At 44.2% G+C, this 24,399-nt stretch overlaps 1 protein-coding gene across 1 annotated transcript; it reads left to right on the plus strand.

Annotated features, from left to right (window-relative positions):
• Positions 1–525: 525 nt before the first annotated feature.
• FOXB1 (forkhead box B1) lies at positions 526–8,476 on the plus strand. Its single transcript, XM_069223463.1, has 2 exons — positions 526–1,104; positions 5,340–8,476. The coding sequence occupies exon 2, from the start codon at positions 5,359–5,361 to the stop codon at positions 6,274–6,276; it is 918 nt and encodes a 305-aa protein (XP_069079564.1). The 5' UTR covers positions 526–1,104; positions 5,340–5,358; the 3' UTR covers positions 6,277–8,476.
• Positions 8,477–24,399: the final 15,923 nt, after the last annotated feature.

Genomic DNA, 24,399 nt, shown 5'->3' on the forward strand with positions numbered 1-24,399 from the left:
CAAACACTTATCCACGCGTTCACATGTTCCGGCGCAGACATGGAGATTTTCGCTTACACACTAGCATACTCTAACTTCCTCGCTCCGTCTCTCACTCTCTCACAGACACACTTATGCAAGAACGCACACACAGAAAGTTACACGCAAGCACAATCAATTACACTTACACAAACACACAGTCAGAAAAAATACAAATACACTCGCACACTCAAGCACACGTGCGCACTTATGCACACACAAGCACAGATGCACACACACTGGCTCACGCACACGCCCGTTCTTAGTCAGGGACGTTTGAAGTCTTCGCCCAGTCTTGGCGTGGACGTGAATTCCTCGAGCCAGGTGTCTGTGTGAAGAAGTGTAAATGAAGGGGAGCTTGCCTCCTCCCCTCTCACTCACTCCCCCTCCGCCCCTCCCCCTCCCTCCCCCTCCGGGGCGATTGTCATCTGATAGCTCAGAAGTGCACATTAATTGAGGCTGCCTCTGCAGGGGGCTCTTCTGCCCCTGTCACCGTAGAAAGCTCTCAGATGCTTCCAGGAAGGACGAGGAGAGGAGACGCCGCCCGAGCTGAGCTCACACCCTCCAGGAGCTGGACAGCCCACCGCCCCGCTCCATCCTGCCCCGGATGCCCCATCTTACAGCTGACTGGTAAAGGGACAACGGATCGGTCCGGCCGGACGCGGAGGGGGCAGAGCCTGCAACAGCCCTGAGCGGCCAACTCCTAGAGGCCAGCTCCAAGCCATCCGGAGGAACAACTCTGAGAGGTCCGGGGAATCAGATCTGAGAGGGGCAGTGCACCAACTTCGTCGGGCCCAGGTAGCCTCTGAGTAATCCAGAGCACCAGCTCTGAGAAATCCAGTTTCTCTAACCGTCTAGATCCAGCTAGAGAAATGCGGGGCCCAACTCGATTCCGCACAGCAGCCCTGCGAGATCCAGGTGCCCAAATCTGAGAGGTCGAGCTGAACACGTCTGCTAAACCCAAGTACTAACTTTTAGCCGGGCGACAGGGGGACGGATCCGAATTAAACACGGAGGAGGCCCCTGTCAAATTAAAGCCATCAACCGCGCTCCGGATGTGGACAGCTGTCTTATAGCAATCAGAAGGTGGGATCTATCTATCTATCTATCTATCTATCTATCTATCTATCTATCTATCTATCTATCTATCTATCTATCTATCTATCTATCTATCTATCTATCTATCTATCTATCTGTGTCTATATATCATCTGTCTATACATTTGACTTGTCCTGCCTATTTATCTGCCTGCGTCTATCCAGCCATGCATCTGCGTGCCTCGCTCTGCCTCTGTCTCTGATTTTGACCTCTTGTCGTTATTTCTCCGCCTGTCTCTCCGTGCATCCCTGCCCTGTCCCGTCTCCCTGGGTCCATGTGTCGGTGCCCACACTTTCCTTTTCTTCTTCACTGTTGTGCACACACAGATACCCAGGGTAAGTTGGTGCAACCACTACTCTTTGTCCAAACGCCCCGTCTGTGCCCTACAACAGTGTTTACTGTGTGCCAATGCTTCAGATAATGGGGCCGCAATCACTTGTGAGGGCGATGCCTATTATGAACGGTGCTCTGGCACAGTGCTTCCCCGTGGGCCTGTTTTCACTGGCAAAAGCGCATACATTGACCCGGAAATTGTCAAGAGATAATGCAAAGCTGAAGGCAGCACGGCTCGGTAACCGGCAGTAGTGGCTGCCTGTCCCAGGGGGCGAGATCTTCCGTCTGCAACTTATACTGTAACTCGGAGAATACAAGTTAACAGTTTCCCCTTTAGGCACCGCTGTCTTAGAGCAGGCGCACACACGCGCTCTGCACCAGCGCAGCAGTCCTGGTTCACCCGGGACTTGCTTTCCATCGTCAAACTTGAACCAGAGAGGCCAGAAAAGAGAGGCAGGTAGGGGAAAACGGGAGGAAAGTTAAAAGTAGGGATACAAAGCCCCTGCAAGAGTGTGATAAAGAGACGTGCATTATATGGCGTTGGAGAAAAGGGGCATGAGTTGAAATCGAGGCTAGGCAGCATTGGTAATCGGCAGCCACGGGCCTCTGTCTTCAGCAGCCCTTGTTTTCGGCCTGTGCGCGCGCATGTGTATATTTGTTCAATACACAAATTCAGCACTACTCCGGAACTGCTCTCCTGGGCTCGCCCGATGACATTTGCTTTTGCCTAAGTGAGCACTCAAAGCCCTGCTCCTATAGAGTGCAGAGAGTGCACCCTCCGATCCCTCAGGACTCGGACCCCGGGCCATGCATGAGCCTTTGGAAAGCGGAGTCAGTTCTCCGTGCTTCTTGGCTGTATTCCGAGACTCCAGCCCCCCTAGAGTGCAGACTCAGGCCAATGTGGGTCCGAGCTACACAGGTAGACCCCGAGCCCCGTTTAGTGCACACTCAGACCCTTCTTCAGAATGCACAGTTAGGGGTGAGCTCTCATATTTACCCTGTGTAGACACCTGTGCTCCTCCACCGTACATTGTTCGCGGGGGGAGGGAGCTGATGCTCAGACTCTGGCCCATGCCGCATGTGTGCACAACGCTCAGACACTGGTATCTTTGGGGCGCGCACTCGGACACCCGTCCCTGTCTGCTCCTGTAGCTGGGAGGCGACTACCAGGTCTCTAGTGCACACGCAGACGCCTGTACTTCGGGGAACGCACATTCCGACTCCTTATGTGTCTCTGGAGTTCACAAGCGTGTGCTTTCCCGACGCCGTGTCTCTGGAGTGCACAAGTGTGGTTTTTAACTGCACATTTCGACCCCGTGCTTCTGGGTGCCCTGTGCCTCTGGAGTGTAGCCTCAGACTCCTTGTTTCTCCATAGGTCCCGCTCAGAGAACCTGGGATCCAAAATGCACACTTACCCCATTAGCCTTCAACTTCACATGCACGTGCCGGGGGAGTCCGAACTCAGGTGTTATTATTATACGAAGTTATGTGCGCTTATGTGAGGGAAAAGGAAGTGCGTCAATGTTCTTCCACTTCCGCGGGCCCCAGAGCGGCCTGCGCGTGGCGCAGAATCAGTCCGCAGTAGACCCAACTAAAGCTCGGCCATCGGCTGAACACGCCTGTCCCAGGTCAGAAGAAAAGTAGACCGTGCAAAATAATTTGTCCCTTTTTTTTTAATGAGTCAAACTCTTTGTAACGGTTATTGCGTCGAGACCCGGACCTTTCTTGTAGTTTGGGAGGGTTAATGGCGTACCTTTCCTTCTCTTCTTTCTTACCTTCATCCTAAACCGTGAATATTGCCCCAAGCTCTCACTCTCCCAGTTCTTACTCTCGGTTACCAGTCCCGCTTCCTCCTCGCTTTCAAGTTATGTTCTCGGTGCTCAGCATCCCACTCTAGTCTCATTCAACGTCCTTGTCCCTGCCCCCTCCCCAGCTCCCCCTCGGAGCCGTCGGAGGTCAGCCAGACCCCGGTCTAGATCCCCCGTAACCCATACATTGTTTCTTCTCTATTTCTGTCCTGGTTCGTTCAATCGTAACCCCTGCCCTGGCTCCCCAACAAACCATGCCCTAAGTCTTTCCTAAGCACTCCCCGCCTTGCTCCCACATCATTTATCTCTTAAATCCCCTCTACCCAACGTCCTTGTGACATCCCTCACTTCTGCACTCGCACTCCTTCTGCCCCTCCTCAGTGACACTGCTCTCCCCATCTCTACTTCTATTCCTCTTTGCCTCTGCACCCTCTTAATAGTTGCACATGTTCCTTATACCTATGCCTTTGCTCCAACCTAAGCGCTGCCCCTGCTCCTCTTTTCCTCTGCCCTTACTCCCTCCGTTTAACTTCAGTCTTCGGCCACTCCAAACCCGGGCCGTTAATCTCTCCTAAACCAGGTGTAGACTTTCTTTCTAGACCCGGAAGAATCCGGCATCTCTTAGCGGCTACACTGGGTCCCGGAGGGGACAAGTTGAGCCGGCTCAGTCGTCTGGCCTCCCCGGTTGTTGAGCTGGTAGTGTAGGGCTGAGACAGTGAGAAAGCCGACTCAGATGCAGCAACCCCGGGTGAATCTTAGGGGGGGAGGTAGTAAGGGAGATATGGCACAACTGCTTACAACGCTACTTCAAGATATTTCCTTAGTGCGTCTGTTTACCTGTTTACCTTCTAATCACCGCACTTGCTCCCTCCTAACCTTTGCCCTGCCCCACTAGTCCTGGTCGGTTCTCTTTCTAAACCGTCTTCAACAGCAGACAGTGCCTTTATAAGGACCTCCGGGGTCCCAGCAAGACATACTTTGAGTCCCCTGTTAAAAACCAACGCTGTAGTTATGACCTATTATCAGATCATTTAAGTCCTGCTGATGCCAAACAATAGGGCAGTACTCTTTACACTTTCCGAAAATATTTCCATTCTGTTACTGCCCAACCCTGGCCCTTCCCGCAGCCGTTGGTGGGTGTATGTGTGACAAATAAGTAAATAAATTAAACCATAAACTTTCAGAATCGGGGGTAGGCCAAAAGCGAATGAAAGCGCAGGCTGCTCTGCGCGAGAGAGAGAAGCGGCAGACACCTAGAGATGTACTGATAGAGGGAAAGAAGGGGCTGAGGTTGAGTACAATATGTGAGGTCACTTGAGAGAAAAACTGTGACAAGTGGCAGACATCTACAGAGACCGGTGATTATCTTTGACTTGATTGCCAGGCTTCCTAAAAGCGCATGAGTGAAGAATGAACAGGGGAGCATGCCTAAGTATCGAATTAATATAAGCCTGTTTCGTATGCGTACCCTTAACACTTTACCGGGGACTGAAAGGTGAATACCCACTTTTGCCAGCGCTTAACAAGGCCCTGACAGCAGATATTAATATTCGTCTGTACCCTTTCATTGGGTTTTACTAATTCGAAATAGGTTTCCTGGCTGCGCTGCAGAAGGGCCTTTATTTGTCCCCTCCTAATCTGTGCCCACATTTTTCTTGGCTCTGTTCCCCGTGTAGGTGCACCCCCAAAACCCAGGTCCCCTGTTCCCCTTGATGTCCGTCCTGGGTCACACCTTATCACAGCATCAACTCCTCCCTAACTCCTACCTATGCTCTTTACTTCCTTTCTTGTCTTTCTCTTCCACCTGCCCATATCCCACTGCCCCGCCCCCATCTCCCTCTGTCCAGCCCCACCCCAACCATCACCACCACAGCTTCTTTCTGCCCTCTATTCTATCTCTCTCCTAAGTCCTAACGTCTGCCCTGGCTGCCTCCTGTTTCTTCTCCTATCTTTTCTCCGATGTACCCAAGCTTCCAGAGGGCAGAAGACCCTGTCCGGTGGCTGCTCTCTCCTACCCACTCCTGTTGTTGCCCACCCCATGCCAGCTCCCTCCTGACCTCCTGTGTTTTCTCCCCTCCGCAGGCCCCCCTCAGCGCACACCATGCCTCGCCCGGGCCGGAACACCTACAGCGACCAGAAGCCCCCCTACTCGTACATCTCGCTGACGGCCATGGCCATCCAGAGCTCGCAGGAGAAGATGCTGCCCCTGAGCGAGATCTACAAGTTCATCATGGACCGCTTCCCCTACTACCGCGAGAACACGCAGCGCTGGCAGAACTCGCTGCGCCACAACCTGTCCTTCAACGACTGCTTCATCAAGATCCCGCGCCGGCCCGACCAGCCGGGCAAAGGCAGCTTCTGGGCGCTACACCCCAGCTGCGGAGACATGTTTGAGAACGGCAGCTTCCTGAGGCGCCGGAAGCGATTCAAGGTGCTGCGGGCAGACGCCCTGGCGCCCAGCAAGGCCTCCGAGGCTGCGCACTACCTGCAGCAGCAGGCCAAGCTCCGACTGAGCGCGCTGCAAGGCGCCCACCTGCCCCCGGGGGGCTACGGCCTGGGCAGCTCGCCCACCAGCACCTTCAAGCACCCCTTCGCCATTGAGAGCATCATCGCCCGCGAGTATAAAATGCCGGGGGGGCTGGCCTTCTCCACCATGCAGCCCGTGCCGGGGGCCTACCCCCTGTCTGGGCCCCTGGGCGGACCCCTAGGAGCGGGCTGGGCCCCTATGTACAGTTCAGGCATGATGGACACCCTCGGGGGCAGCGAGTACAGCATGGGGGCCTACGGGATGCCCCTCAAGCCTCTTTGCCACGGGGGGCAGACACTACCGGCCATCCCGGTGCCCATTAAGCCCTCCCCGACCTCAGGCCTGTCAGGACCCATCACTGCCATTCTCCATAACTCTTCCTCCCTGAGCCCTACATCTCCACAGAGCGTCAGCAGCCAGAGCAGCCCTTCGGCGCCCAGTGACCCCCTGGGCAGCCAGCCCTCCATTCTGCTGTCCGTGGCTGTGCACTGACCAGGGCCTGGGGCACAGGGGGCAGCGCCTCCTCACCTGATTGGTCCGGAGGGGGGCAGCGCCTCATGCGAGTAGAAGGGGGCTGGAGGCAGCGCCTCCTCATGTGACTGGACCCATGAGCTCACACCCCAACAAAATGACTTTTCACAGAGGGGCGCGCCTCATCGAATGCCTGGACGCAGCACATCCTCATATGACTATTCCCAGAGGGCTGCAGACCCTCGCGTGACTGCTCCTCGGGGCTGTGTTTTCTCTCATGACTGGGCTCAGAGGGACAGAGGACCCTCACATGGGGTAGTGGACCCTGAAGTGGCTGGACCAAGAGGGCAGAGCCCCCTCACATTACTGGACCCAGGGGGCAGTGCCTCCAGACATGGCTGGACCGGTGGGGGCAGGGGCTGGACCTCTTCTGGTAACAGGGGGTATCTAATCTGACCCTCCTTAAATGAGCCGTACCCCCTGTGATTTATTGTGGAGTTTCTGAAAATGTCATGATACTGCGTGGTGTTCCTTGTCTAACTTTGATCTCAGAAGATACTTCACAAAGTATACCCAAACTATTTAAAATACGATTTGCAGCGTGGCCCTCTTGCTACCTACCTGCTCCCTGCACATTGGGAAGTGAGGGAGTTTATTAGGGTGCCCCACCACCCGCCCCTTCTGCTTTGGTTAACCACCCCCCGATCTACAACGCATGTATTTAGAGGCATGGAGTACTGTGCAGGATACTGAAATGTATATTTGTGGGATGTGCAAAATTGAGGCCGGGGGTTAAAAATACGTTTATTCCAAAAGTTTAAAAAACGAGGCCCCTGTTTCCTGCTTCTGTTTATCCTGTTTTTAGGCACAGCCGCTCGTATGGATAGGCACATTATTCGATGTTTTATTTTTATAATGCCTATTCTGAAGGCAACCTTCTGAAAGAGTAGACAAAGCTGTGTGAAAGAAGATGGGGTGGTTCCGATGGGGCTCAGAGATTCTGTATTTGGGGTCTTCTGGCCACTGTAGTTTCTACCATAAAATGCCCTCTGTCGTTAAGGCCTATGTCTCTGTTAGGGTTGTATTTGTGAGGTTTGTGAGGTGAATTGTAAGTGTTCTTGGGGACAGCGAAGTGTGCTTCCTCGGCAACCCTGGGACCTAAAACCTGTGCCCTCTTCCCTACACCCTCTCCCCCTTCCCCAGTGTGAGTCCAAAGTTCTGCCCTGTGGTGATAGTCTGTGCCCTGGAGTCCGTGCTTTGCCGGCCCTCCACCGGCACACAGCTCCCTCAACCGTACGCTCTCAGACTCCGGCAGCCCTCAGACCTGCCTCCTGAAGTGTGCGCCCTCACTTATGCTCCTTTGTACCTCTGCCCTCATTCCTGGTAACCCAGGCGCGCGGCATCGTGATGCCTGCACACCTGAAAGGTGCGCCCCGAGTCGTGTCACTGCAAGGCGCTGAGACACCTGCTGTCCTCAGACCAGCGTCCTCAGTTGTCGTCTTTGTATCCCTGCCTTCATTCCTGAAAACTCAGACGTGCGCTGCCCTCAGGCCCGTGGTGCCTTCACACCTCAAATGTGCGCCTCGAGCCCTGCACGCATGGCCGTGTCACTCCAGGACACTTAGACACGTGCTGTCCACAGACAACCGCCCTCAGTTGTGCGTAGACCGTTTCCCTCAGTATCAAAGCCTAGCTGCCCTCCCTCGGGTTTGTGTCCCGTGACCCGTACCCACAGACCCTGCCCTGAACCCCACTTATTTCGAATGCCACTGGTCCCACAGGGAGTCCTGGTGTGACTTCTGGGTCTCCACTTACTGCCACGCCACCCCAGCCTCAGGGGCTGCTTTAAAGGGGGGGTGGGTCTCACATTGCAAAGCAGGTTTCAGTATTTAATTCATGACTTGAGAATTCCACCGCGCCGGACTCCGTCTGTGAATCTTGAGCTGATGGTTGGGAAAGGAAAGGGTGCGAGGGGTGAAGCGGGTAGGGGGTGGTCCGGGGGTGGGACAGAGGGGATGGGAATGGTAATGTCGCAGAAAGTTGTGGGGCAGAAGGGGGTGGGGGTCTAATTATAATCAATATATCCCGCCCACAGACAAGCCTGTACAAGTTAAATGAACAGGACTCGTTGAAAACGTGTACGGAAATGCACTTTTTTATGGCTCGGTCTTTTTCTCGTTTCTAAGAAATGTGTTAAAATGAAATAAACTTTGTTCTTGTGCGAAGTGTCCAGTGCAAGTGCAAAAATACAAGGTTTCAAGTGCGGAGCGCGCGCTCCATTCGATGTTTCGTGTACAGAACAGCATGTCCCCCTGCATGAGTGTTCCACGCGTGTTGCACGACTCCCCTGACCTAGCCGTCCAAATCATATTTTCTAATTAAAATATAAAATATGCCTAAGAGCTCAGCGTCTGCGTCCTTTGTTGTGGGTGGAAATAGACGGACGCGGGAGAGGAACCGTGTCCTAAAAATGTCAGTAAATCGCCTCTGCAAAATACGAGCACACCTTCTTCCTGAGAGTGCAAACCAGTAGAAACTGTGTCCCCCGCAGCACACGCACACGCCCTTTCCGAAAATATAAACTCACTGTCTTCCGCAAACTATATAAAGGTACACACAACACAGAAATCCAGTTATGCGAAAAATAGAAAAGCATCGTCTTTCGCAAAATATATAAATTATAAACACACACTCAACACAAATATCCAGGAATGCGAAAAATAGAAACGTATCGTCTAGCGCAAAATATATACAGAATGAAAACACACACAGACCAATATCCAGTTATGGGAAAAATATAACCGTTTTAAATTCCACAAAGTACAAAAACGCGTCGCTAAACAAAAAAACACACTTACAAACATTGTTTACCCCAAATTTTAAACGCGTGGTGGTCGGGATCATTTTTTAAAAACTGAACTAAAGGAAAACGCTTTTTGCACAGATTACCAATGTATTGTTTTAACAAAATATACCACCTTTCGTTTCCTCACGATGTTTTGGAGAGATTTGGGGTCACAGGAGCGCTCTAGGATTTGTGCATCGTTTGGGTAAAGGTCTTCAAACTGTTGTTGCGATTTTAAATGTAATAACATCTTTAATTTTATAGACAATGAAATCGCAAGGCCTATTTCTGTTTTTTACAGCAATTGAGGAAAAGAACTGGGGCAGGGAACAGAAAGTATCGAAATTTAAAGAGGCTTCTCTTAAAAAAAAAGATTCATAATGACAATATAATAAATACACAGAAACTACATAAATGTTTATTACATATGCATATCGAAAGGGAGATCGGAACGAGTGAAAAGAGTCCATATATTTTATAGTAGCAAAGTATTTTAGTAAATGCAGCTCTGTGGCTTATCTGGATTCTTTGCAGGACTCCGGTAGTCAGCTCAGCGTTTACCCTTCCCCTTCCCATGAGATGAAATAAACCCAATAATTCACTGATTGATGGCACATACATGTTTTAAGGAAGTTTACACCAAAAGGGCTCCGAATAGTTTGTGGTGCGATAGGTAACAAACTGTACAAAACTTACAAATGTTGTGAACACAGCATCCTTTATTGTAGTAGTCTGTCAAAGAAGGGACGGCGCACACACAAACACACACACACACACACTGACAAGATCAAGGCAGGCACTTACACAAACATACATCTCCCTACGCCCGCACACACACACAAAAGGCAAAGGCAGGCATACACGCACACACAAGGCCAAGGAAGGCACACCCACACATCTCTCTCCCTACCTCGCTCACGCACATTCACACACGCACACACACCCCCACACACTCATTGATGCAGTGTAAAGGTGTTTTTACCCCAATAGAACGCAACTGACTTAGTGAAACCCTGGATAGTGCCTGAGGGGTACAATCCAGAATCTCCAATGTAGACCACTGGTCCCACACTTTCCAGGCATAGGTGTTGTAATTTTATCTCGCTGCACAAATTTAACCCCTCGTCTCCTTGTAATAGTGAAAGGCCATTGTGTACAAGTACTGGACATGAAAAATGGCATTTCTGAAATGAGGGTTACCATGATCCACTGGAGACTTCACCAATGGTGAATCCCGGCCCCTCTTTGAATCCATCAAAGGTCGTCCATATATCTGTATCTGTAAATTGCTGTTGGCCAGTTGATCTCAGCTTGAATAAGCAAAGAGAATCACTTCTCTGGAGCACTGTTTCTGTTCTGCTCCCATCTGCCTATCTTAGAAGGCAGGCCCAGCACTGATATTTAGTGCTAGAAACAAAAGTCCTCTCTGGCTTCGGTATATAAGTGCCTGCGTGCATATATCACCTTATAACCTGTTCTCGTGTAATGCATCAATGTCCACCGCAGGCACCGATCATATTACTCTCTGCTAAACTGAGAAATGAAACATATTTTAACAAGTTTGAAGTTCAAGGGGAATTTATAATACACGATAGTATTATCAAGTACGATCAACCGACTTATGCATTATGGGAATATACTTCAAGGTTCTGAAGACACACCACAACTAGTAATACATTCAAATAAAATGTAGTGTAAATTTTTCCGGACGTTTCCCATTTAAAGAATATGTCACTGAGTTCTAAACTTTAATTTGCTAACTAAACAGTAACCAGATTTTCACAAAACGAACGATTTTAAGTCGGCTCAAGCCCTCCCTTCTTATGAAGTTTGTTCTCATTTTGTCTAGCAAGTGTTTGTTGTGCTCTTGAGTAAATGGTATCCTGTGTTTATAAAGGCAAAGCACAACCTTTCAGACCACACATAACTCCCCAGCCCTTGACCATCCTGCAGGAACATGTCACAAGGATTCCAAGGTGTTCAAATACATTTTTGAGACATGTGACTTGTGTTGCGCAAACTGCAGTCAAAGTTCAAAGACCTTACAATGCTCTCAAGCCTCTGAATTATTTCTCAGAATTAAACCAATCCAGTATGTTATCATTCAAAATAGTTACACAGTGACGTGTAATATGCTCAAATAAAGCAATTATGGCGTTCAGATTAAAAGTCACACCACGGGTCTGTCAGGCTTCTAGTTTGCTGTAATCTATCTATCTATCTATCTATCTATCTATCTATCTATCTATCTATCTATCTATCTATCTATCTATCTATCTATCTTCTGTACTTCGAGTTGTCACCTTAATCATCGATATAAAACCATGAAGCAGCATCATTCTGTCATTTGTACACAGACGCTGTTACACCTGCTAGCACCGTCCATCAGTTATGTATTTATCTATTTAGTTAAACAAAAAAAAAAAAACTATACATCCCTCCTGTTTTCTCGGTCAGAAACAAATTGAAACAGAAAGCACAGCGATAGGTGTATTCCCTGAAAAAGTAAAGGGAGTAAATGTTGGTGAGAGGTAACACCGGTTAAGGCACAACATCTAAAAAATACATGGAATGCACAAGTTAACTACCTTCCTCGCATCACCACCCACCGCCCATTGACTGAAAGGTGGCCCCCACCCCTGCCATCACTTGTGGAATGAGAGGTGAATGAGAGGCTGGAGAAGTGTGTGACTGAGTCCAAGGGTTTGAGGGATGGTTCGACTAAGCAGCCGGTGTGACACAGCATAGAACTGGAGATTGCACAGTTTATCTTTGCTTGTGACTGTTGTGGTATTTTGTGAAAGCATTTTAGATTGAGAGCACCAGCGGTGTGTTGTTTGATGATGCTGTGTAAAGTAAGGCAACCTCCCATCTACGGCAGTATTTGATATTAATTTACGTGTTATGTGATTACTTAAAGGTTTTGTCCCCATTCTTTTTATTATGGATATAACTTAGGATATTGCACGTTAGGTAAAGTTGTAATTTATGTGTGGAAACATGTTGGATAGTGACAGAGTGGTGAGTGCCGGAGGCGTGGGATGTGAGGTTCACCTAATACCATCAAACATGAATTTTGTGTCTTTAGAGGGGTTGAGCTGTAGCCACTATCACATCCAGTTAAAACTTTATTCTCCTGGCAGCTAATGCATTTTTTAATGACGTGCAGTCCTAACGTGTCCCTATTGCGAGTGGGGCAGCAGGTTAGACGTCACAGACATCTTTCATCCTTGGTATTGAACGAAGCATCATGAGGCAGGTGACAGCTTCTGTGGCGCCTGTAGGCCTCGGGCAAGTGGGTACCAGTCACTACCCCAGCCAAAAGGTGCGTTGGGGGTCTTATACTAGGGTGAGAAGGTGTGTTATTGACTGACCCCCTGCTTTGCCCAGTGATAGCAGGGCTGATAACACCCGGTGCAGGGTCCTTGTTGGCTCTTCCATCTTTAACCTTCGTGGTTATGCATGTCCCACCCCACCTTGAATAGAGCAGGAGGTGTGTGTGTTTGCCCTCCCCCTGACTCTATGCAGGCTCTATATAGTTACCTTCCTTCCTGGAGGAGAAGGAGTGTGTTCCTTGCTGAAGAGTGGGGTTGTATTTGATGTTCGTCCTGCCTTGGCTAAGGGTTGGCCGCTTGCCACTGCCGTGCAATAGGCTGGCGGTGTGTTTGCCCATTTTGTCTTTAAATCTTGGCATGAAAGGAGTTGTGTTAAACAATTTTGGCATTATGTTGAAATAGGTGGACAGTCTTTGCCCTGTGACCAACTTCACCTCACCCAATGAGAGAGCTGTTTTTTTTTTTTAGAGCTCTGCCTTAGAAAAGGTAAAGAGATTTTTTTTTAATCGCGAAGTTCATAAACATCGGGAAAGAGTAATAAAAACAGTATCAGAGATGAAGGTTTTTTTAAAATCTCCCCACATTGCCTGTGTGGGGGAGGGCATGTTCTGGGAATACTCTCTCCAGGGGCGTGTTGAATATTTTTCTCTATCCATACTTTGCCTGAGGCCGGTGGGGATGTCCATCCCTCCCCACCACCGCCCCCTGCTCCATCCCCAAGGTTATTCTTCAGCCTTGAATCTTCCACCTTGTTCAAGGTTGGTTGGTTAATTTTCTACCCTCACCTTGCTCAAAGGCTGGAGATTTTCCATGGTAAATCTAAAAAAGCCTTCTACACATTAGCTAATGTAGCACTGGGGGTGTGGGAATCCTGACATTTATACAACCCAAAAATGTGCCTCAAAAGAACGCCACATGTTGATGAATATGTGATTGTGTTAAGCTTCAATTTCATGAAGCACTGTGTCCCAGTTGAAAGCCCCCCTCCATCGCATAGAAAATACACTTAATTAATAAGGGGGGGGAGTGTCACTCAATAATTGAGTTCTAGATCAGCGGATAGATTTCAAAGACATTACAAAAAAACATAGAGGTGATACAGAATTATTGCCACAAAGGCTGTCAGCAAATAGAGCAATACAGAGTAGTGCAAAATCAGAAATATTCGAAGTCCCAAGTGATGACAGCATCCCCGGTAGAATCGGGAATTCTTCTAGCTCACTCCCCAAGTCGAGGGTTTATAAAGAAAATCTTTTCCTAAAACCGAATAGAAATATAATATACTCTCCCACGTAGCAGCGGGGGCTGGCCACTGTGTTACCCTTTTATTTCAGTTTTTTTAGACGCATCAATATACCATTCTTTACAAGCAAAGAACAGCAAACAGTAATGGAAACAATTTCAGGCATTATTTGTGATTTCACTACACAACGGAGAAGAGTCTCCGACCCTCGAGAGTAGCGATCTAGGTTAACATTATTTTTTTTTAATAATTCTAAACTATATTGTATAGAGTCTTAGAGTCCCTGCATTGTAATATTATATACCTCAATATTATCCACAGTTAGACATTTGATCACATATTTCTTGTTCTCTAATTGAATGGTTCGGCAATTACATATCCAAGCTGAAATTACATCATAATCAACATTCCTACAATTGCCTCAGAATACACCCATTTATAGACCTATTTTTAGTATAATAGTTGCTTGCTCACTTTTTTCCTGTTTTATTTGTGTTCCCATATGGTTTTTGTTTCCCTTGGTCTAGGTTTGGAATCTTAAGTTTTATAGCTCATGATATAGCTCTACAATTGAAGCGATATAGTGGTATAATTGAACCTGCTTAACCTTTTGAAGCCAGAATTAATGCCTATCGGTATTTCATTTACCAAGTTTACTCGGCCCTCTTTCTTGGCCAAAAGGTAATTGGCAGGTTACTAGGGTAAGTTTTTTTGAGTATGGCCCCTCAAACCATGTGCACATCCATGTAGCAGCTGCGGAGAAATTTTAATTTAAGGTCCCACCTCAAGCAAACAGCTTTGTGATCCCCATCCCTCAACCCCCAGAACTTTTCTTGTCCTTGGTGCAAGAAAAATATCTACTTCATTCAACAGTTTAATTTAGTGTGTGAGCATGCATGCTGCCTCTCTCTCGCCCTCTCACTCTCTCTTTCTCTCTCTCAGTGGGAAATTTTCACTGAGTCTCCCTGTCTGTTTGTATGAAAGAATATCACCCTCAAGACTATCCCAATAATAAATATTGCTAAAAAAAGTGCCATGGTCAAAAATATCACCTTCACATATGTATAATAATGTAAAGTAAAATAATACTGAGTAGAAAATATAAACATTACAAAGGTATATATTTATCATTATTCCAAAAAAGTAAGTTATTTTTATTTTGTATACCTTAAAAATATATATGTTTACATGTATTTATATATATTTATATATATTAAATATAAAAACATATTCAACAATAATTAGTAAAAACACATACTTTTTGAATAATTTTGAGCAAAGAAAAGCTTTCTAAAATGAATATTTAATTGCTATTAAAAATCTATAAATATAAAATAAAATAATACTATACTAACATATAAATATATATACATATATAGTGTGTTTTGTATAATATAAATACCAATTAATACCTTTAATTTAATAATTATATTTCTTGTTTTTTTAACTGTAATTATGTATACATTCCAGAATGTTTTTCTTTGTTTACAATTATTTAAAAAGTACACACACACACACACACACACATACATATATATATAATTCTATGAAATTATTAAACCATAAAATGCATTAAAATGAGTTATTAAAACTAATATTACTCAAAGAGCAAAACACACAAACTATTGTGATTTTTACAGTTCGAATTCCAATCTTATAAATGTTGAAAAGACATTTAAAAAACAAACACACAGTTAAACACAAACCAACAAAAACAATTAAAACACATAGGGCAAAGAACATTTATTTTCACAATTACCACTCCAGTCCAGGACTGGACTTTAGATGGGTCAGATTTTAATATTCCCACTCTAGGTAGAATAAAACTGGGGAAAGGTTTGGGTTTTGGGAGGGTCATATTCAGTATTCCTAGTATCCCAACTCCAAACTTTACATACTTGGGGACATTTTTGAACCTCTGTGGGGTCAGATCTACTATCCCTACTCAAAATGGAGACACACTCACAAAAGTGTTGGTTTTTTGAAGGGGTCTGATTTACAATTTCCATGCCAAGTGTATCAAAATTAGGGAACTTGTTAGACTGTTTAGAGATCAGATTTACTATTCCCACTCCAATCTAAACAACACCAGGGAAATATTGTTCTTTGGTGGGGTCAGATTTCTAGTCCCGCTCTAACTGGAGTGTTGGCCTTTGAAGCAATAAGTTTATAATTCTCACTCCAACCCGAGCAACAATAGGGAAAGTGTTAGCTTTGTATGGGTTTCATTGACTATTCCAGCTCCAACCAAAGAAACAGTATACACAATTTTGGACCTTGAAGGGGTCAGATTCACTATTTCCACTGGAACCAAATCAACTGCAGGGAAAATGTGCACTTTGATGTGGTCGGACATGCTATTTCAACTTCAACTAAGTAGAAAAACAAAATTAACATATAATCCAAATGACAGAATATACACAAAACAAATAAAATGATTAAAATAAGACATAAGACTTGTAAACAATAATATTGCAAATATTAGGCAAATCATTATTTTTATATAAAAATGTATTGAATAATTATAATGTAATAGAAAAATACTACTAAATTAAAAAAAATATGCAAATAAACAAAAACGTTTAAATGTCAAAAAATATTTAACCACAACATTTCCTAATTAATACATTGTTCTACAAATTAATAACGAATAAATAAAGAAACTTATATTAGAGGTCAGCGATCAACTGAAAGGTCGAGCCAGACTAGAGCCTGAAGCCTGGCTCTTGCTCAGCTCGAGGTCCTGATGGAACCTCAAGCCCATAATGGGCTGAGCTTTTATATTGCTTCTGGCTGCCACCCTCCCATGACTCAGGATGTGGAGTTACGGATAGAGCTGCAGACTTTGGAACTGGGGAACCAGGCTCAAGCCTCAACATCTCATCAACATCCAGTGATTCTGGGCAAATCACTTAGGGTCTTATTAAGAGTTTGGCGGTCCCACTGTGGGACTGCCAAACTTGCAGGGAGGATGCCATTGCCATGGCAGTGGCGTCCCCCGTGCATATTACAGTGTTCCCGCCAGGCTGACCACTGGGAACATTGTAGTACAAAGTTCCCGCCGGGCTGCCCGGCAGGAACAGCACTACGGTATTGATCTTGGCTCTATTATGCATGGGCAATGCAGGGGCCCCCCGGTGGCCCATGGCACCGGCTTTCTGCCAGCCTTCTCATGGAGGGGACCCTGCCATGAGAAGGCTGGCAGAAAGCTAAGGTGTATTCAGCCAGGCGGCACTGAACTCAGTGCAGCCCTGGCTGAGTACAACTTAGACCGCCATCTGACCGTCGGGGACCACATTATCAGTGGAGACAGCAGTCCTCTGGCTGGTCCACCTGCCAGGGTTGTAATGTGACGGTCGGACCACCACAGTTGTGACTGTCCGACTGTCACTGCGAGGTTGGCAGTCCTTGGAACTCCAGCCTTGTAATGAGGCCCTTAATTTCCCCATGATTATAAACAATGCATGTGACATTGCGCAATATATCTGGTGCTCATGTAAAGTGCTCCAATACCTTCTGGTCGAGTTTGCGCGATATTTCAAAAAATGTTCTTAGAGGTAAAACAAAGCCTTAAGATAAGGGAGGGTAAATATATATCCACATGCTAGCTGTTTTTTACAAAGTGAAACCAGAAAACCTAGATCAATCGTGGCTTCCCCGCCTAAAATGTGTGGTCTTAGGCAAATAATGTATTTCACTAAAACTCTTTTTTCTTCATTATCACATTTGAAAGCACCTTTAAATATTTGAGATGTACAAAACTATTACTTTTAATTAGTACTTCTTAGTACAGTGCTGTAAAATGCCCTATTCACGTCAAAGCTTCCACATGTTACAAGAATACACTTTTTGAATTTTGAGGAAACTGAGGGCCTGATTATGAGTTTGGTGGTCTTTGGACCGCCATTATGGTGGCAGCGGTCTGACTGCCAGATTAGGATGCTGTTGGAAAGCCTGCTCCAAGACTGCAGTTGGACTGCTGCAACTGCTAATACTCCTGCTACTGTCGCCACGGTGGGCCAGTAACGGCGACTACAGGAGGTTATACCACTGTGGTCACTGCTGTCCGGATCATGACTTGCCTTTAAGCAGAGCTTTCCCTAGTGTTGGGACTGCCATGCAAATGTTGGTGGAAAGGGAGGAAAAGGGGTGATAACTCACCTTTCGTGGGGGCTACACTGCAGCATGTGTGTGTCCAGGGTTCCTTCCTATGCTGCTGCCACCTGGCCACGATGCATTGCACCCTACTGTCCCCAGAATCGAAAGTAGGAGGTTTCTGCAGCACCCCTCTATTGCATTGGTACTCTGCCACAGCACAGCCTTTTGACCCATCTGGAACATCATAATACAATGGGGCGGGACAGTGAGGGCTTTCTCTGAGTGCTGCTTGGCAAGCCTGACCCCCAAAGTCGTAATCAGGCCCTTTATCATTATCATAGTTTGTGATGTTTGATGTGTGATTTACATAGCAAATAATTTCAGGGTTCAGCTCGTGCACAGGCTCTAGGAGCTGAGCCAGACTCTTGACTTGGCTCTGTCTCGGCTCGCTCTTTTAATTTGTTCCCTCACCCACCTGTAGCTAACACAAATATATTTTAAAATTCTTCCCTCCCAACCTCTCCACAAAACCAACAACCCACTGAAAGAATATAATAATTTTAACACAAATAATTATTATATTATCACATATAATAACACAAACATTTTATAATAAAATGTATACCAGAATACAAAATAATAAAAACACACAAATTAAAGTTGATAAAAATAACCAAATATTTTACAAAAATTGACATTTAAGAAATGTACATGATTAATACACACATTAACCATTGAAATTAAAATATTAATTAACAAAAAAAAATTTTTTTCCTTCCTACTCCCTTAACAACCTAACCTAACAATACATCAAAGAAAAACAAAATAATACTTACAAAATAATCATAATATGTCATAAAAGGTAAAACATATGAACATTACACTGAATAATACAAATTAATTAAAAAATGTATTGGGAAATTGAACATATTGACAAAATAAAAATATACCAGCACTTTTACATCTAAAATAATTAACATACATTGAATATATATTATCAAATAAACCAGTTAATATAAATAAATAAAATAATTATGTACAAATATATTTTTACAAAGCATTCCCCACCGTACCCCGCTGCAAACCCAGCACTACACAAAATATAATACAAAATATATACAATACAATAAAGTAAAATACTTTAAATATGTTACCTAACAAAAAATAAACTCTTAAAAAATACAAAATATTTAAAATAAAATATTAACAACATATGACACTCAAACTAATAAACTGCAAAAACACAAACTGATATTATAAATAACGATCTTAAATAAAAATTAAATTCATTGACATTTTTAACAAATTTAAAAACATAATATTTTCACCTTTGATATTATGTTCTGTGGTATTCTGGATAACAAGATCTTTTTTGCATAGTATTAATGAACGACAATGTTCTTTAGTTGACATTTAGGAGGAACACTACCTTTCCATGACCTCTTTGACCCTCACTACATCCTCTTCCAATCAATGCGTGTTGCATGCGTGTGTACAATAGGAATACAGGGACTTCAGTTAAAACTGCAAAGCTTCTCTCGATCATAAGCCACCTTTTCATGCAGAAAAAATGAACTCTCTGCTCACTTTGACAAATATGTGTGCCCAATACCAAAGGAACGAGTAGAGGACAGTGTAAACTCCTGGTCCAATAACATGAAAGGGTGCTGGGTTCTTTATTAAAGTCCATTGCCAAATGTTATAGGCAGACACTGATAGATGGTAACAATCTATTGTCAAAGACAGGAGGCAGTGGTTAGGACAGTGTGAATATCCTCTTCGACAACTACATTAGACAGGGTGTGCATGCAGTAAAACCCTGCATTACAGTGCCTGTTGTTTCCCCATGTACATTTGTACTGTTTATGTGTAATATTTATCTGTGCATATAGAACAACGTACATTTTTCATTTCAGAGAAAAAGCAGTGTCTGGATGTTTAAACTTTTGAGTGCTATTACTACGTCTGCTGAGTTCTCAGTGTCTAGCCTACAACACCTCCTTGGTATGACTTGGATTGCTCTACCACACTACCTTTAGCACCAAGTGCGAATCAGGTGTACCTGTTGCACTGTTTTGGGTCTAGTAGTAAGGTGATCACAGGACAATTGGTCTTCAGTTGTTACCACTGGAGACCAGTAACCCCTGATTATTCTGGGACCATCCAGACCATTTCCCATAAAGCCAGATTGTCTTCTTCACTCTAAAACATGAATTGCAACCTTGTCCAGAAGTAAATATGAGTATGTATTTAACCAAATCAACATATTTGTTTAATATGATCTCTCTAAGTAGGTCAATGCTAAAGTGAACAACAAACGCGATGGATATCCCATTCGCCGTATTACGATCTCCAGAGGACATAAAGGGATCGTAATACAGCAGATGGGATTTCCATCAGATTTATGACAGAGTATTCCCGTCCAGCAAGATCTAGATCAGGCCCAAAGCTTAAAGAGCTCATGTAAGTAGTAAATCTATCCATGGTGACAAATGGCTTTGCTTTTAGCCAGCTATGCCGTCTTACCAGTAACCATGCCAGAGTTTCAACACACCGTGGCTTCTGGCCATGCTTTTGCATCTCAAACATATTGTCATATCCATGCCTGGTGCTGATGATTCAGAACTCAAATACATAGCCAGCAGCCATGCCCGGGAAGTACTGGCCACATTGCAAGAACTTAAGCCATGCCTTGTGACTAGTACCCATTTCACAGTACTCTCATGTGCTTGAAATTGGATCTTGCCCAAAGATTCAAATGGTCCAGAAGGTCAAAGTAGAACTAGTTTGTGTATGACTGATGCCCAGGGAATCAGACAGTCAAAATTACCAACTTAAGGAGCCAAACAGGGAGGAGGCCCTGTATCAGTTCAAAACATAATGTGTCAGGACCAGGTCATTATGTCATAGACAGAGAGGGTGCCAAGACCAGTTCATTGATTCACAAATGAGTGCAGCAAAGACAAGCTAGGGCAGTCAGAGAGAGAGGGTGCAAGATGAACGCTTAGGGAATAAGGAAGATTTAGTAACATGTTGATCCTATTTAATTAGGTATATCTGCAGGAGAGACCCCATACACATCAACGTCTTCGATCAACTGCCAGTGAACCCCCTCAACAATCTATCTTAGTAACCACCCCATATAAATTCCTTTATTGATATTATGCAACCAGTACAGCCTTTTCACCGTCACTTACCATCTCTCCCTTCTCCAGTAACGATCATCTCTAAATTCTCCCCTAACATTCCAACACTATCATTTTAGCACCTTTCTGATCTCCTTTTCTTAAATAGACAATGATAATAATAACACTTCTTGTAACTGTGATGTGAGGTATCTATTATTATACACACAAAATTTACCCTAAGATAATAAATGACTGCTTCCAGCAGTAACACTAAAGCATACAAGATGAACTCATCATCCTTCAAAGTAAACATTTGTATGACCTTCTTCAATCATCCTAAATTTATTTTATTTTGTCTCTTATTTCTAAGTAAACATTTGTAATCACATTCAAAATCAGCTAAAGCTTTGAGGCACCCTGTTTCTCTTTTGGGACATTTAACAATAGTGTTTTCTAGTTTACCCACTCCATCTGTGTTGTTCCGTTTACTTCTTCCTTGTGTTTCTCATAACTCGTTCTCCAGGCCTAAATTCATACTGCAGACAAAATCAACTTTAGTATTACCATCTATGTGGTTTTCTGCACCCATACTGTGACAGTGAGTCGCTTCACCATCAATGTCCTCAAACAATTGCACATGATGTCTCACCTTTCCTTCCTTCACCATCATTTGAACACAGTGCCAGTCCATTTAAATTGCAACAGCTATCATCCTCTACATTAACAGAATTTCTAGAACTTGTATTACTCTTTGAGGATCACAAAATGTACTGACACTTTCTGGCACTTGGCCCATTTTCTTGATTCTGACTCATGGCTCCAGCTATATCTCATATGTTTTGACATTGATTTCTGCCATAATACCTTGTATATCGTTGTTTTTTTCTGAATATTATTGCTAAATTCATCCACTGACCAATGAACAACTTCAGATCCAACTAACCATCCGGGTTGACCTTCAATGTGGGCTTCCTCCCTTTCAAAATCTCAAATGAGGCATGACCACACAGTTTTCACAAACTGTCTTTCACAATTTGAACCAGACTTAAAGGCAATTTGTGTAGTTCCCCTAAGAAATCCAGTAAAACGCTCCACCATATCATTTCCACTGAAAATGAGTAGTTCTGTGAGAAATTCCACACATTTTCAAATAATTATTTGCTTTGGTGGAATTGAATTGAACCCTATTGCCACTCCACAAATAAATAGGCAAATCGTCATCTTGAAACAATCTGTCTAAGAAACTCAACACACTATCAGTATCGACTTTATCAATCCTTTAACATAAGGCCACCTTCAGAACATATCCATGACTACAATGATGTATTTGTTCTAAACTCCAATGAGTCCCGTACTATCCACCCCAACATTCTCCCAAGGTGCCCTAGGACACCCATACTGTGCTAATTGTGGTTTCAAAGTTTTAAGTGACTTATCTGCTGCATGCAATCACTGCAATCTCTAACTACTTGTCCAACATCACTATCAACGCCAGGCCACCAACATGAATTCCTCACAGGACGTTTGTTTTTTATGATTCCCAAATGACCTTCATAGCAAATGGAAATTATGCTTTCTTGTAAAGAACTCAGAGGAACAAGTCTGCCTCACCTTTCGAGCAACAAACTACCCACAGAAGACTCATTACAAACTTCCCAAAATGGCCTCAAATCAATTCCCTAAATCTTTCTTGTTTGGCCAACTTACTTTCACACACAAAAAAAAAATTGTGCAACAAGTATTCATTCCTGCATTATTCCACCCATGGCTCATTCTCAAAACTCTATATACCACCTTCTCAAACCAAGGGTACATTTTCCTCTTCTAATATTACATTTTGATTTTCAGGTAAAACAGCTGGCATTCTAGAATAAAAATCTGCCACTGGATTTTTCTTCCCTGGAATTTAAACAACTTTGTACATAAAATACGACATGTGCATAGAAATTCTGGGTAATTGTGGAGAAAAGTTTACCAAACCATCTGACATTAATACTTTGACCAAAGACATATAATCACATCAGGGGATTTTTTCTCACTACCACCCCCACAGATGAACAAAAACACTCTAAAGCCCAAACGCACACTAGAGCTTCCCTCTCAATGACAGCATATGTCTCATTTGCTGGAGATAGACCTCTAGAAGTAAACGCAACTACATCTGCTCCATCTTCCTTACAGTATGACAAAACGGCACCTAAGCCCTTTCTATTTGCTTCAGTGGTGATGTAACTAGTGCTTTGGGGGATCAAAATTATGCAATGCAGGTGCTGAAACAATGTCACATTTATGTGCAAAATAACTCTTTCTCACATTACCCTGACCATTCAACTGCAACTTTTGATTTCATCAAGTTTCTTATTGTGAACGTTTTCACAGCATTTTTTTCTACAACTTTAATGTAAAACTCAACTAAGCCTAAGAAGGATCTTAGGTCATCTTTAAGCTGTGCTGGTGGCATTTCCATATTGGCACTAAACAAGAACTTTTTTGGTCTAATACCCTGATCACCAATCTCATGTCCCAAATGCTTGCCTACCATTTTTGAAAATCTGCATGTGAAATATTTCCCTGTTAATCCATGGCCATTCAGAATTATGAGAACTTTCTAAAATGTACTGACTTGATCTTTTTTGTTTGTTTTCCCCCCTGACAAGAGAATGTGGCATAACGGCCAGTGGTGCCAACCCTGAGGCTGAGGATCTAGGTTCAAGTCTCGGCTCATCATCCTGTAATTCTGGGCAAGTCACTGAATCTCCCTGTGTCTACCAAAAATGAATGTGTCCTTGTATAACTTAACTGGTGCTCATGTAAAGTGCTCCAATACCTTCGGGTCATGTTTTTGCTATATAAAACTGCAAAAAAAAGAATATCATCCTGAAAAAATGGTACACTTTTTTATTTTACCGAAAAGGTTAATCATAAGCCTCTGAAAACCTGCTGCTGCAGAGGCTAAGCTGACTCTCCTGAACTGAAAACACCCTTCCTTAGTGATGAAGGCAGTGTATTGTTTACTGTTGTCATGGAGAGGTACCTGATGGTATGCTGCAGATAAACTTCATATGCAAAACAATTTCAAACCTTCGGACACTGCCATCATCTCATTGCTCTTAGGAAAAGGAAAGCGACAAATGAGAATGTTGTTTTTCAAATCCTGAAGATCAACACAAGTCTTAAGTTTGCCATTTGCCTTGCGAGCTACAACCAAGGGAGCCAACCTGTTGGAAGACTCAATCAGTTCAATTATTTCTGCCTCCACCAATCAGAGCAATTCTTTAGACACATCCTCTCTTAGTAACATTGGTACATTTCTTGCCTTATGAATTTTAGGAATTACATTTTCCTTCAATACAATCCTGTGTTCAAAACCCTATAATGACTCAATCTTCCCATTGAACAAATTAGGAATGTTGTCAAACATATACTTACCACTAGTCTCAGAATCATCTAGAATTAGAAACTGTTCTTTACTACTAGGATCAGGAATAATATGTA

Source organism: Pleurodeles waltl, chromosome 3_1 (genome assembly GCF_031143425.1).
Source record: "Pleurodeles waltl isolate 20211129_DDA chromosome 3_1, aPleWal1.hap1.20221129, whole genome shotgun sequence".
In the NCBI taxonomy this organism is placed as follows: domain Eukaryota; kingdom Metazoa; phylum Chordata; class Amphibia; order Caudata; family Salamandridae; genus Pleurodeles; species Pleurodeles waltl.

Bases quoted from the DNA above. Each gene is read 5' to 3' on its own strand.
- FOXB1 (XM_069223463.1), top strand. From the start codon at position 5,359: ATGCCTCGCCCGGGCCGGAACACCTACAGCGACCAGAAGCCCCCCTAC.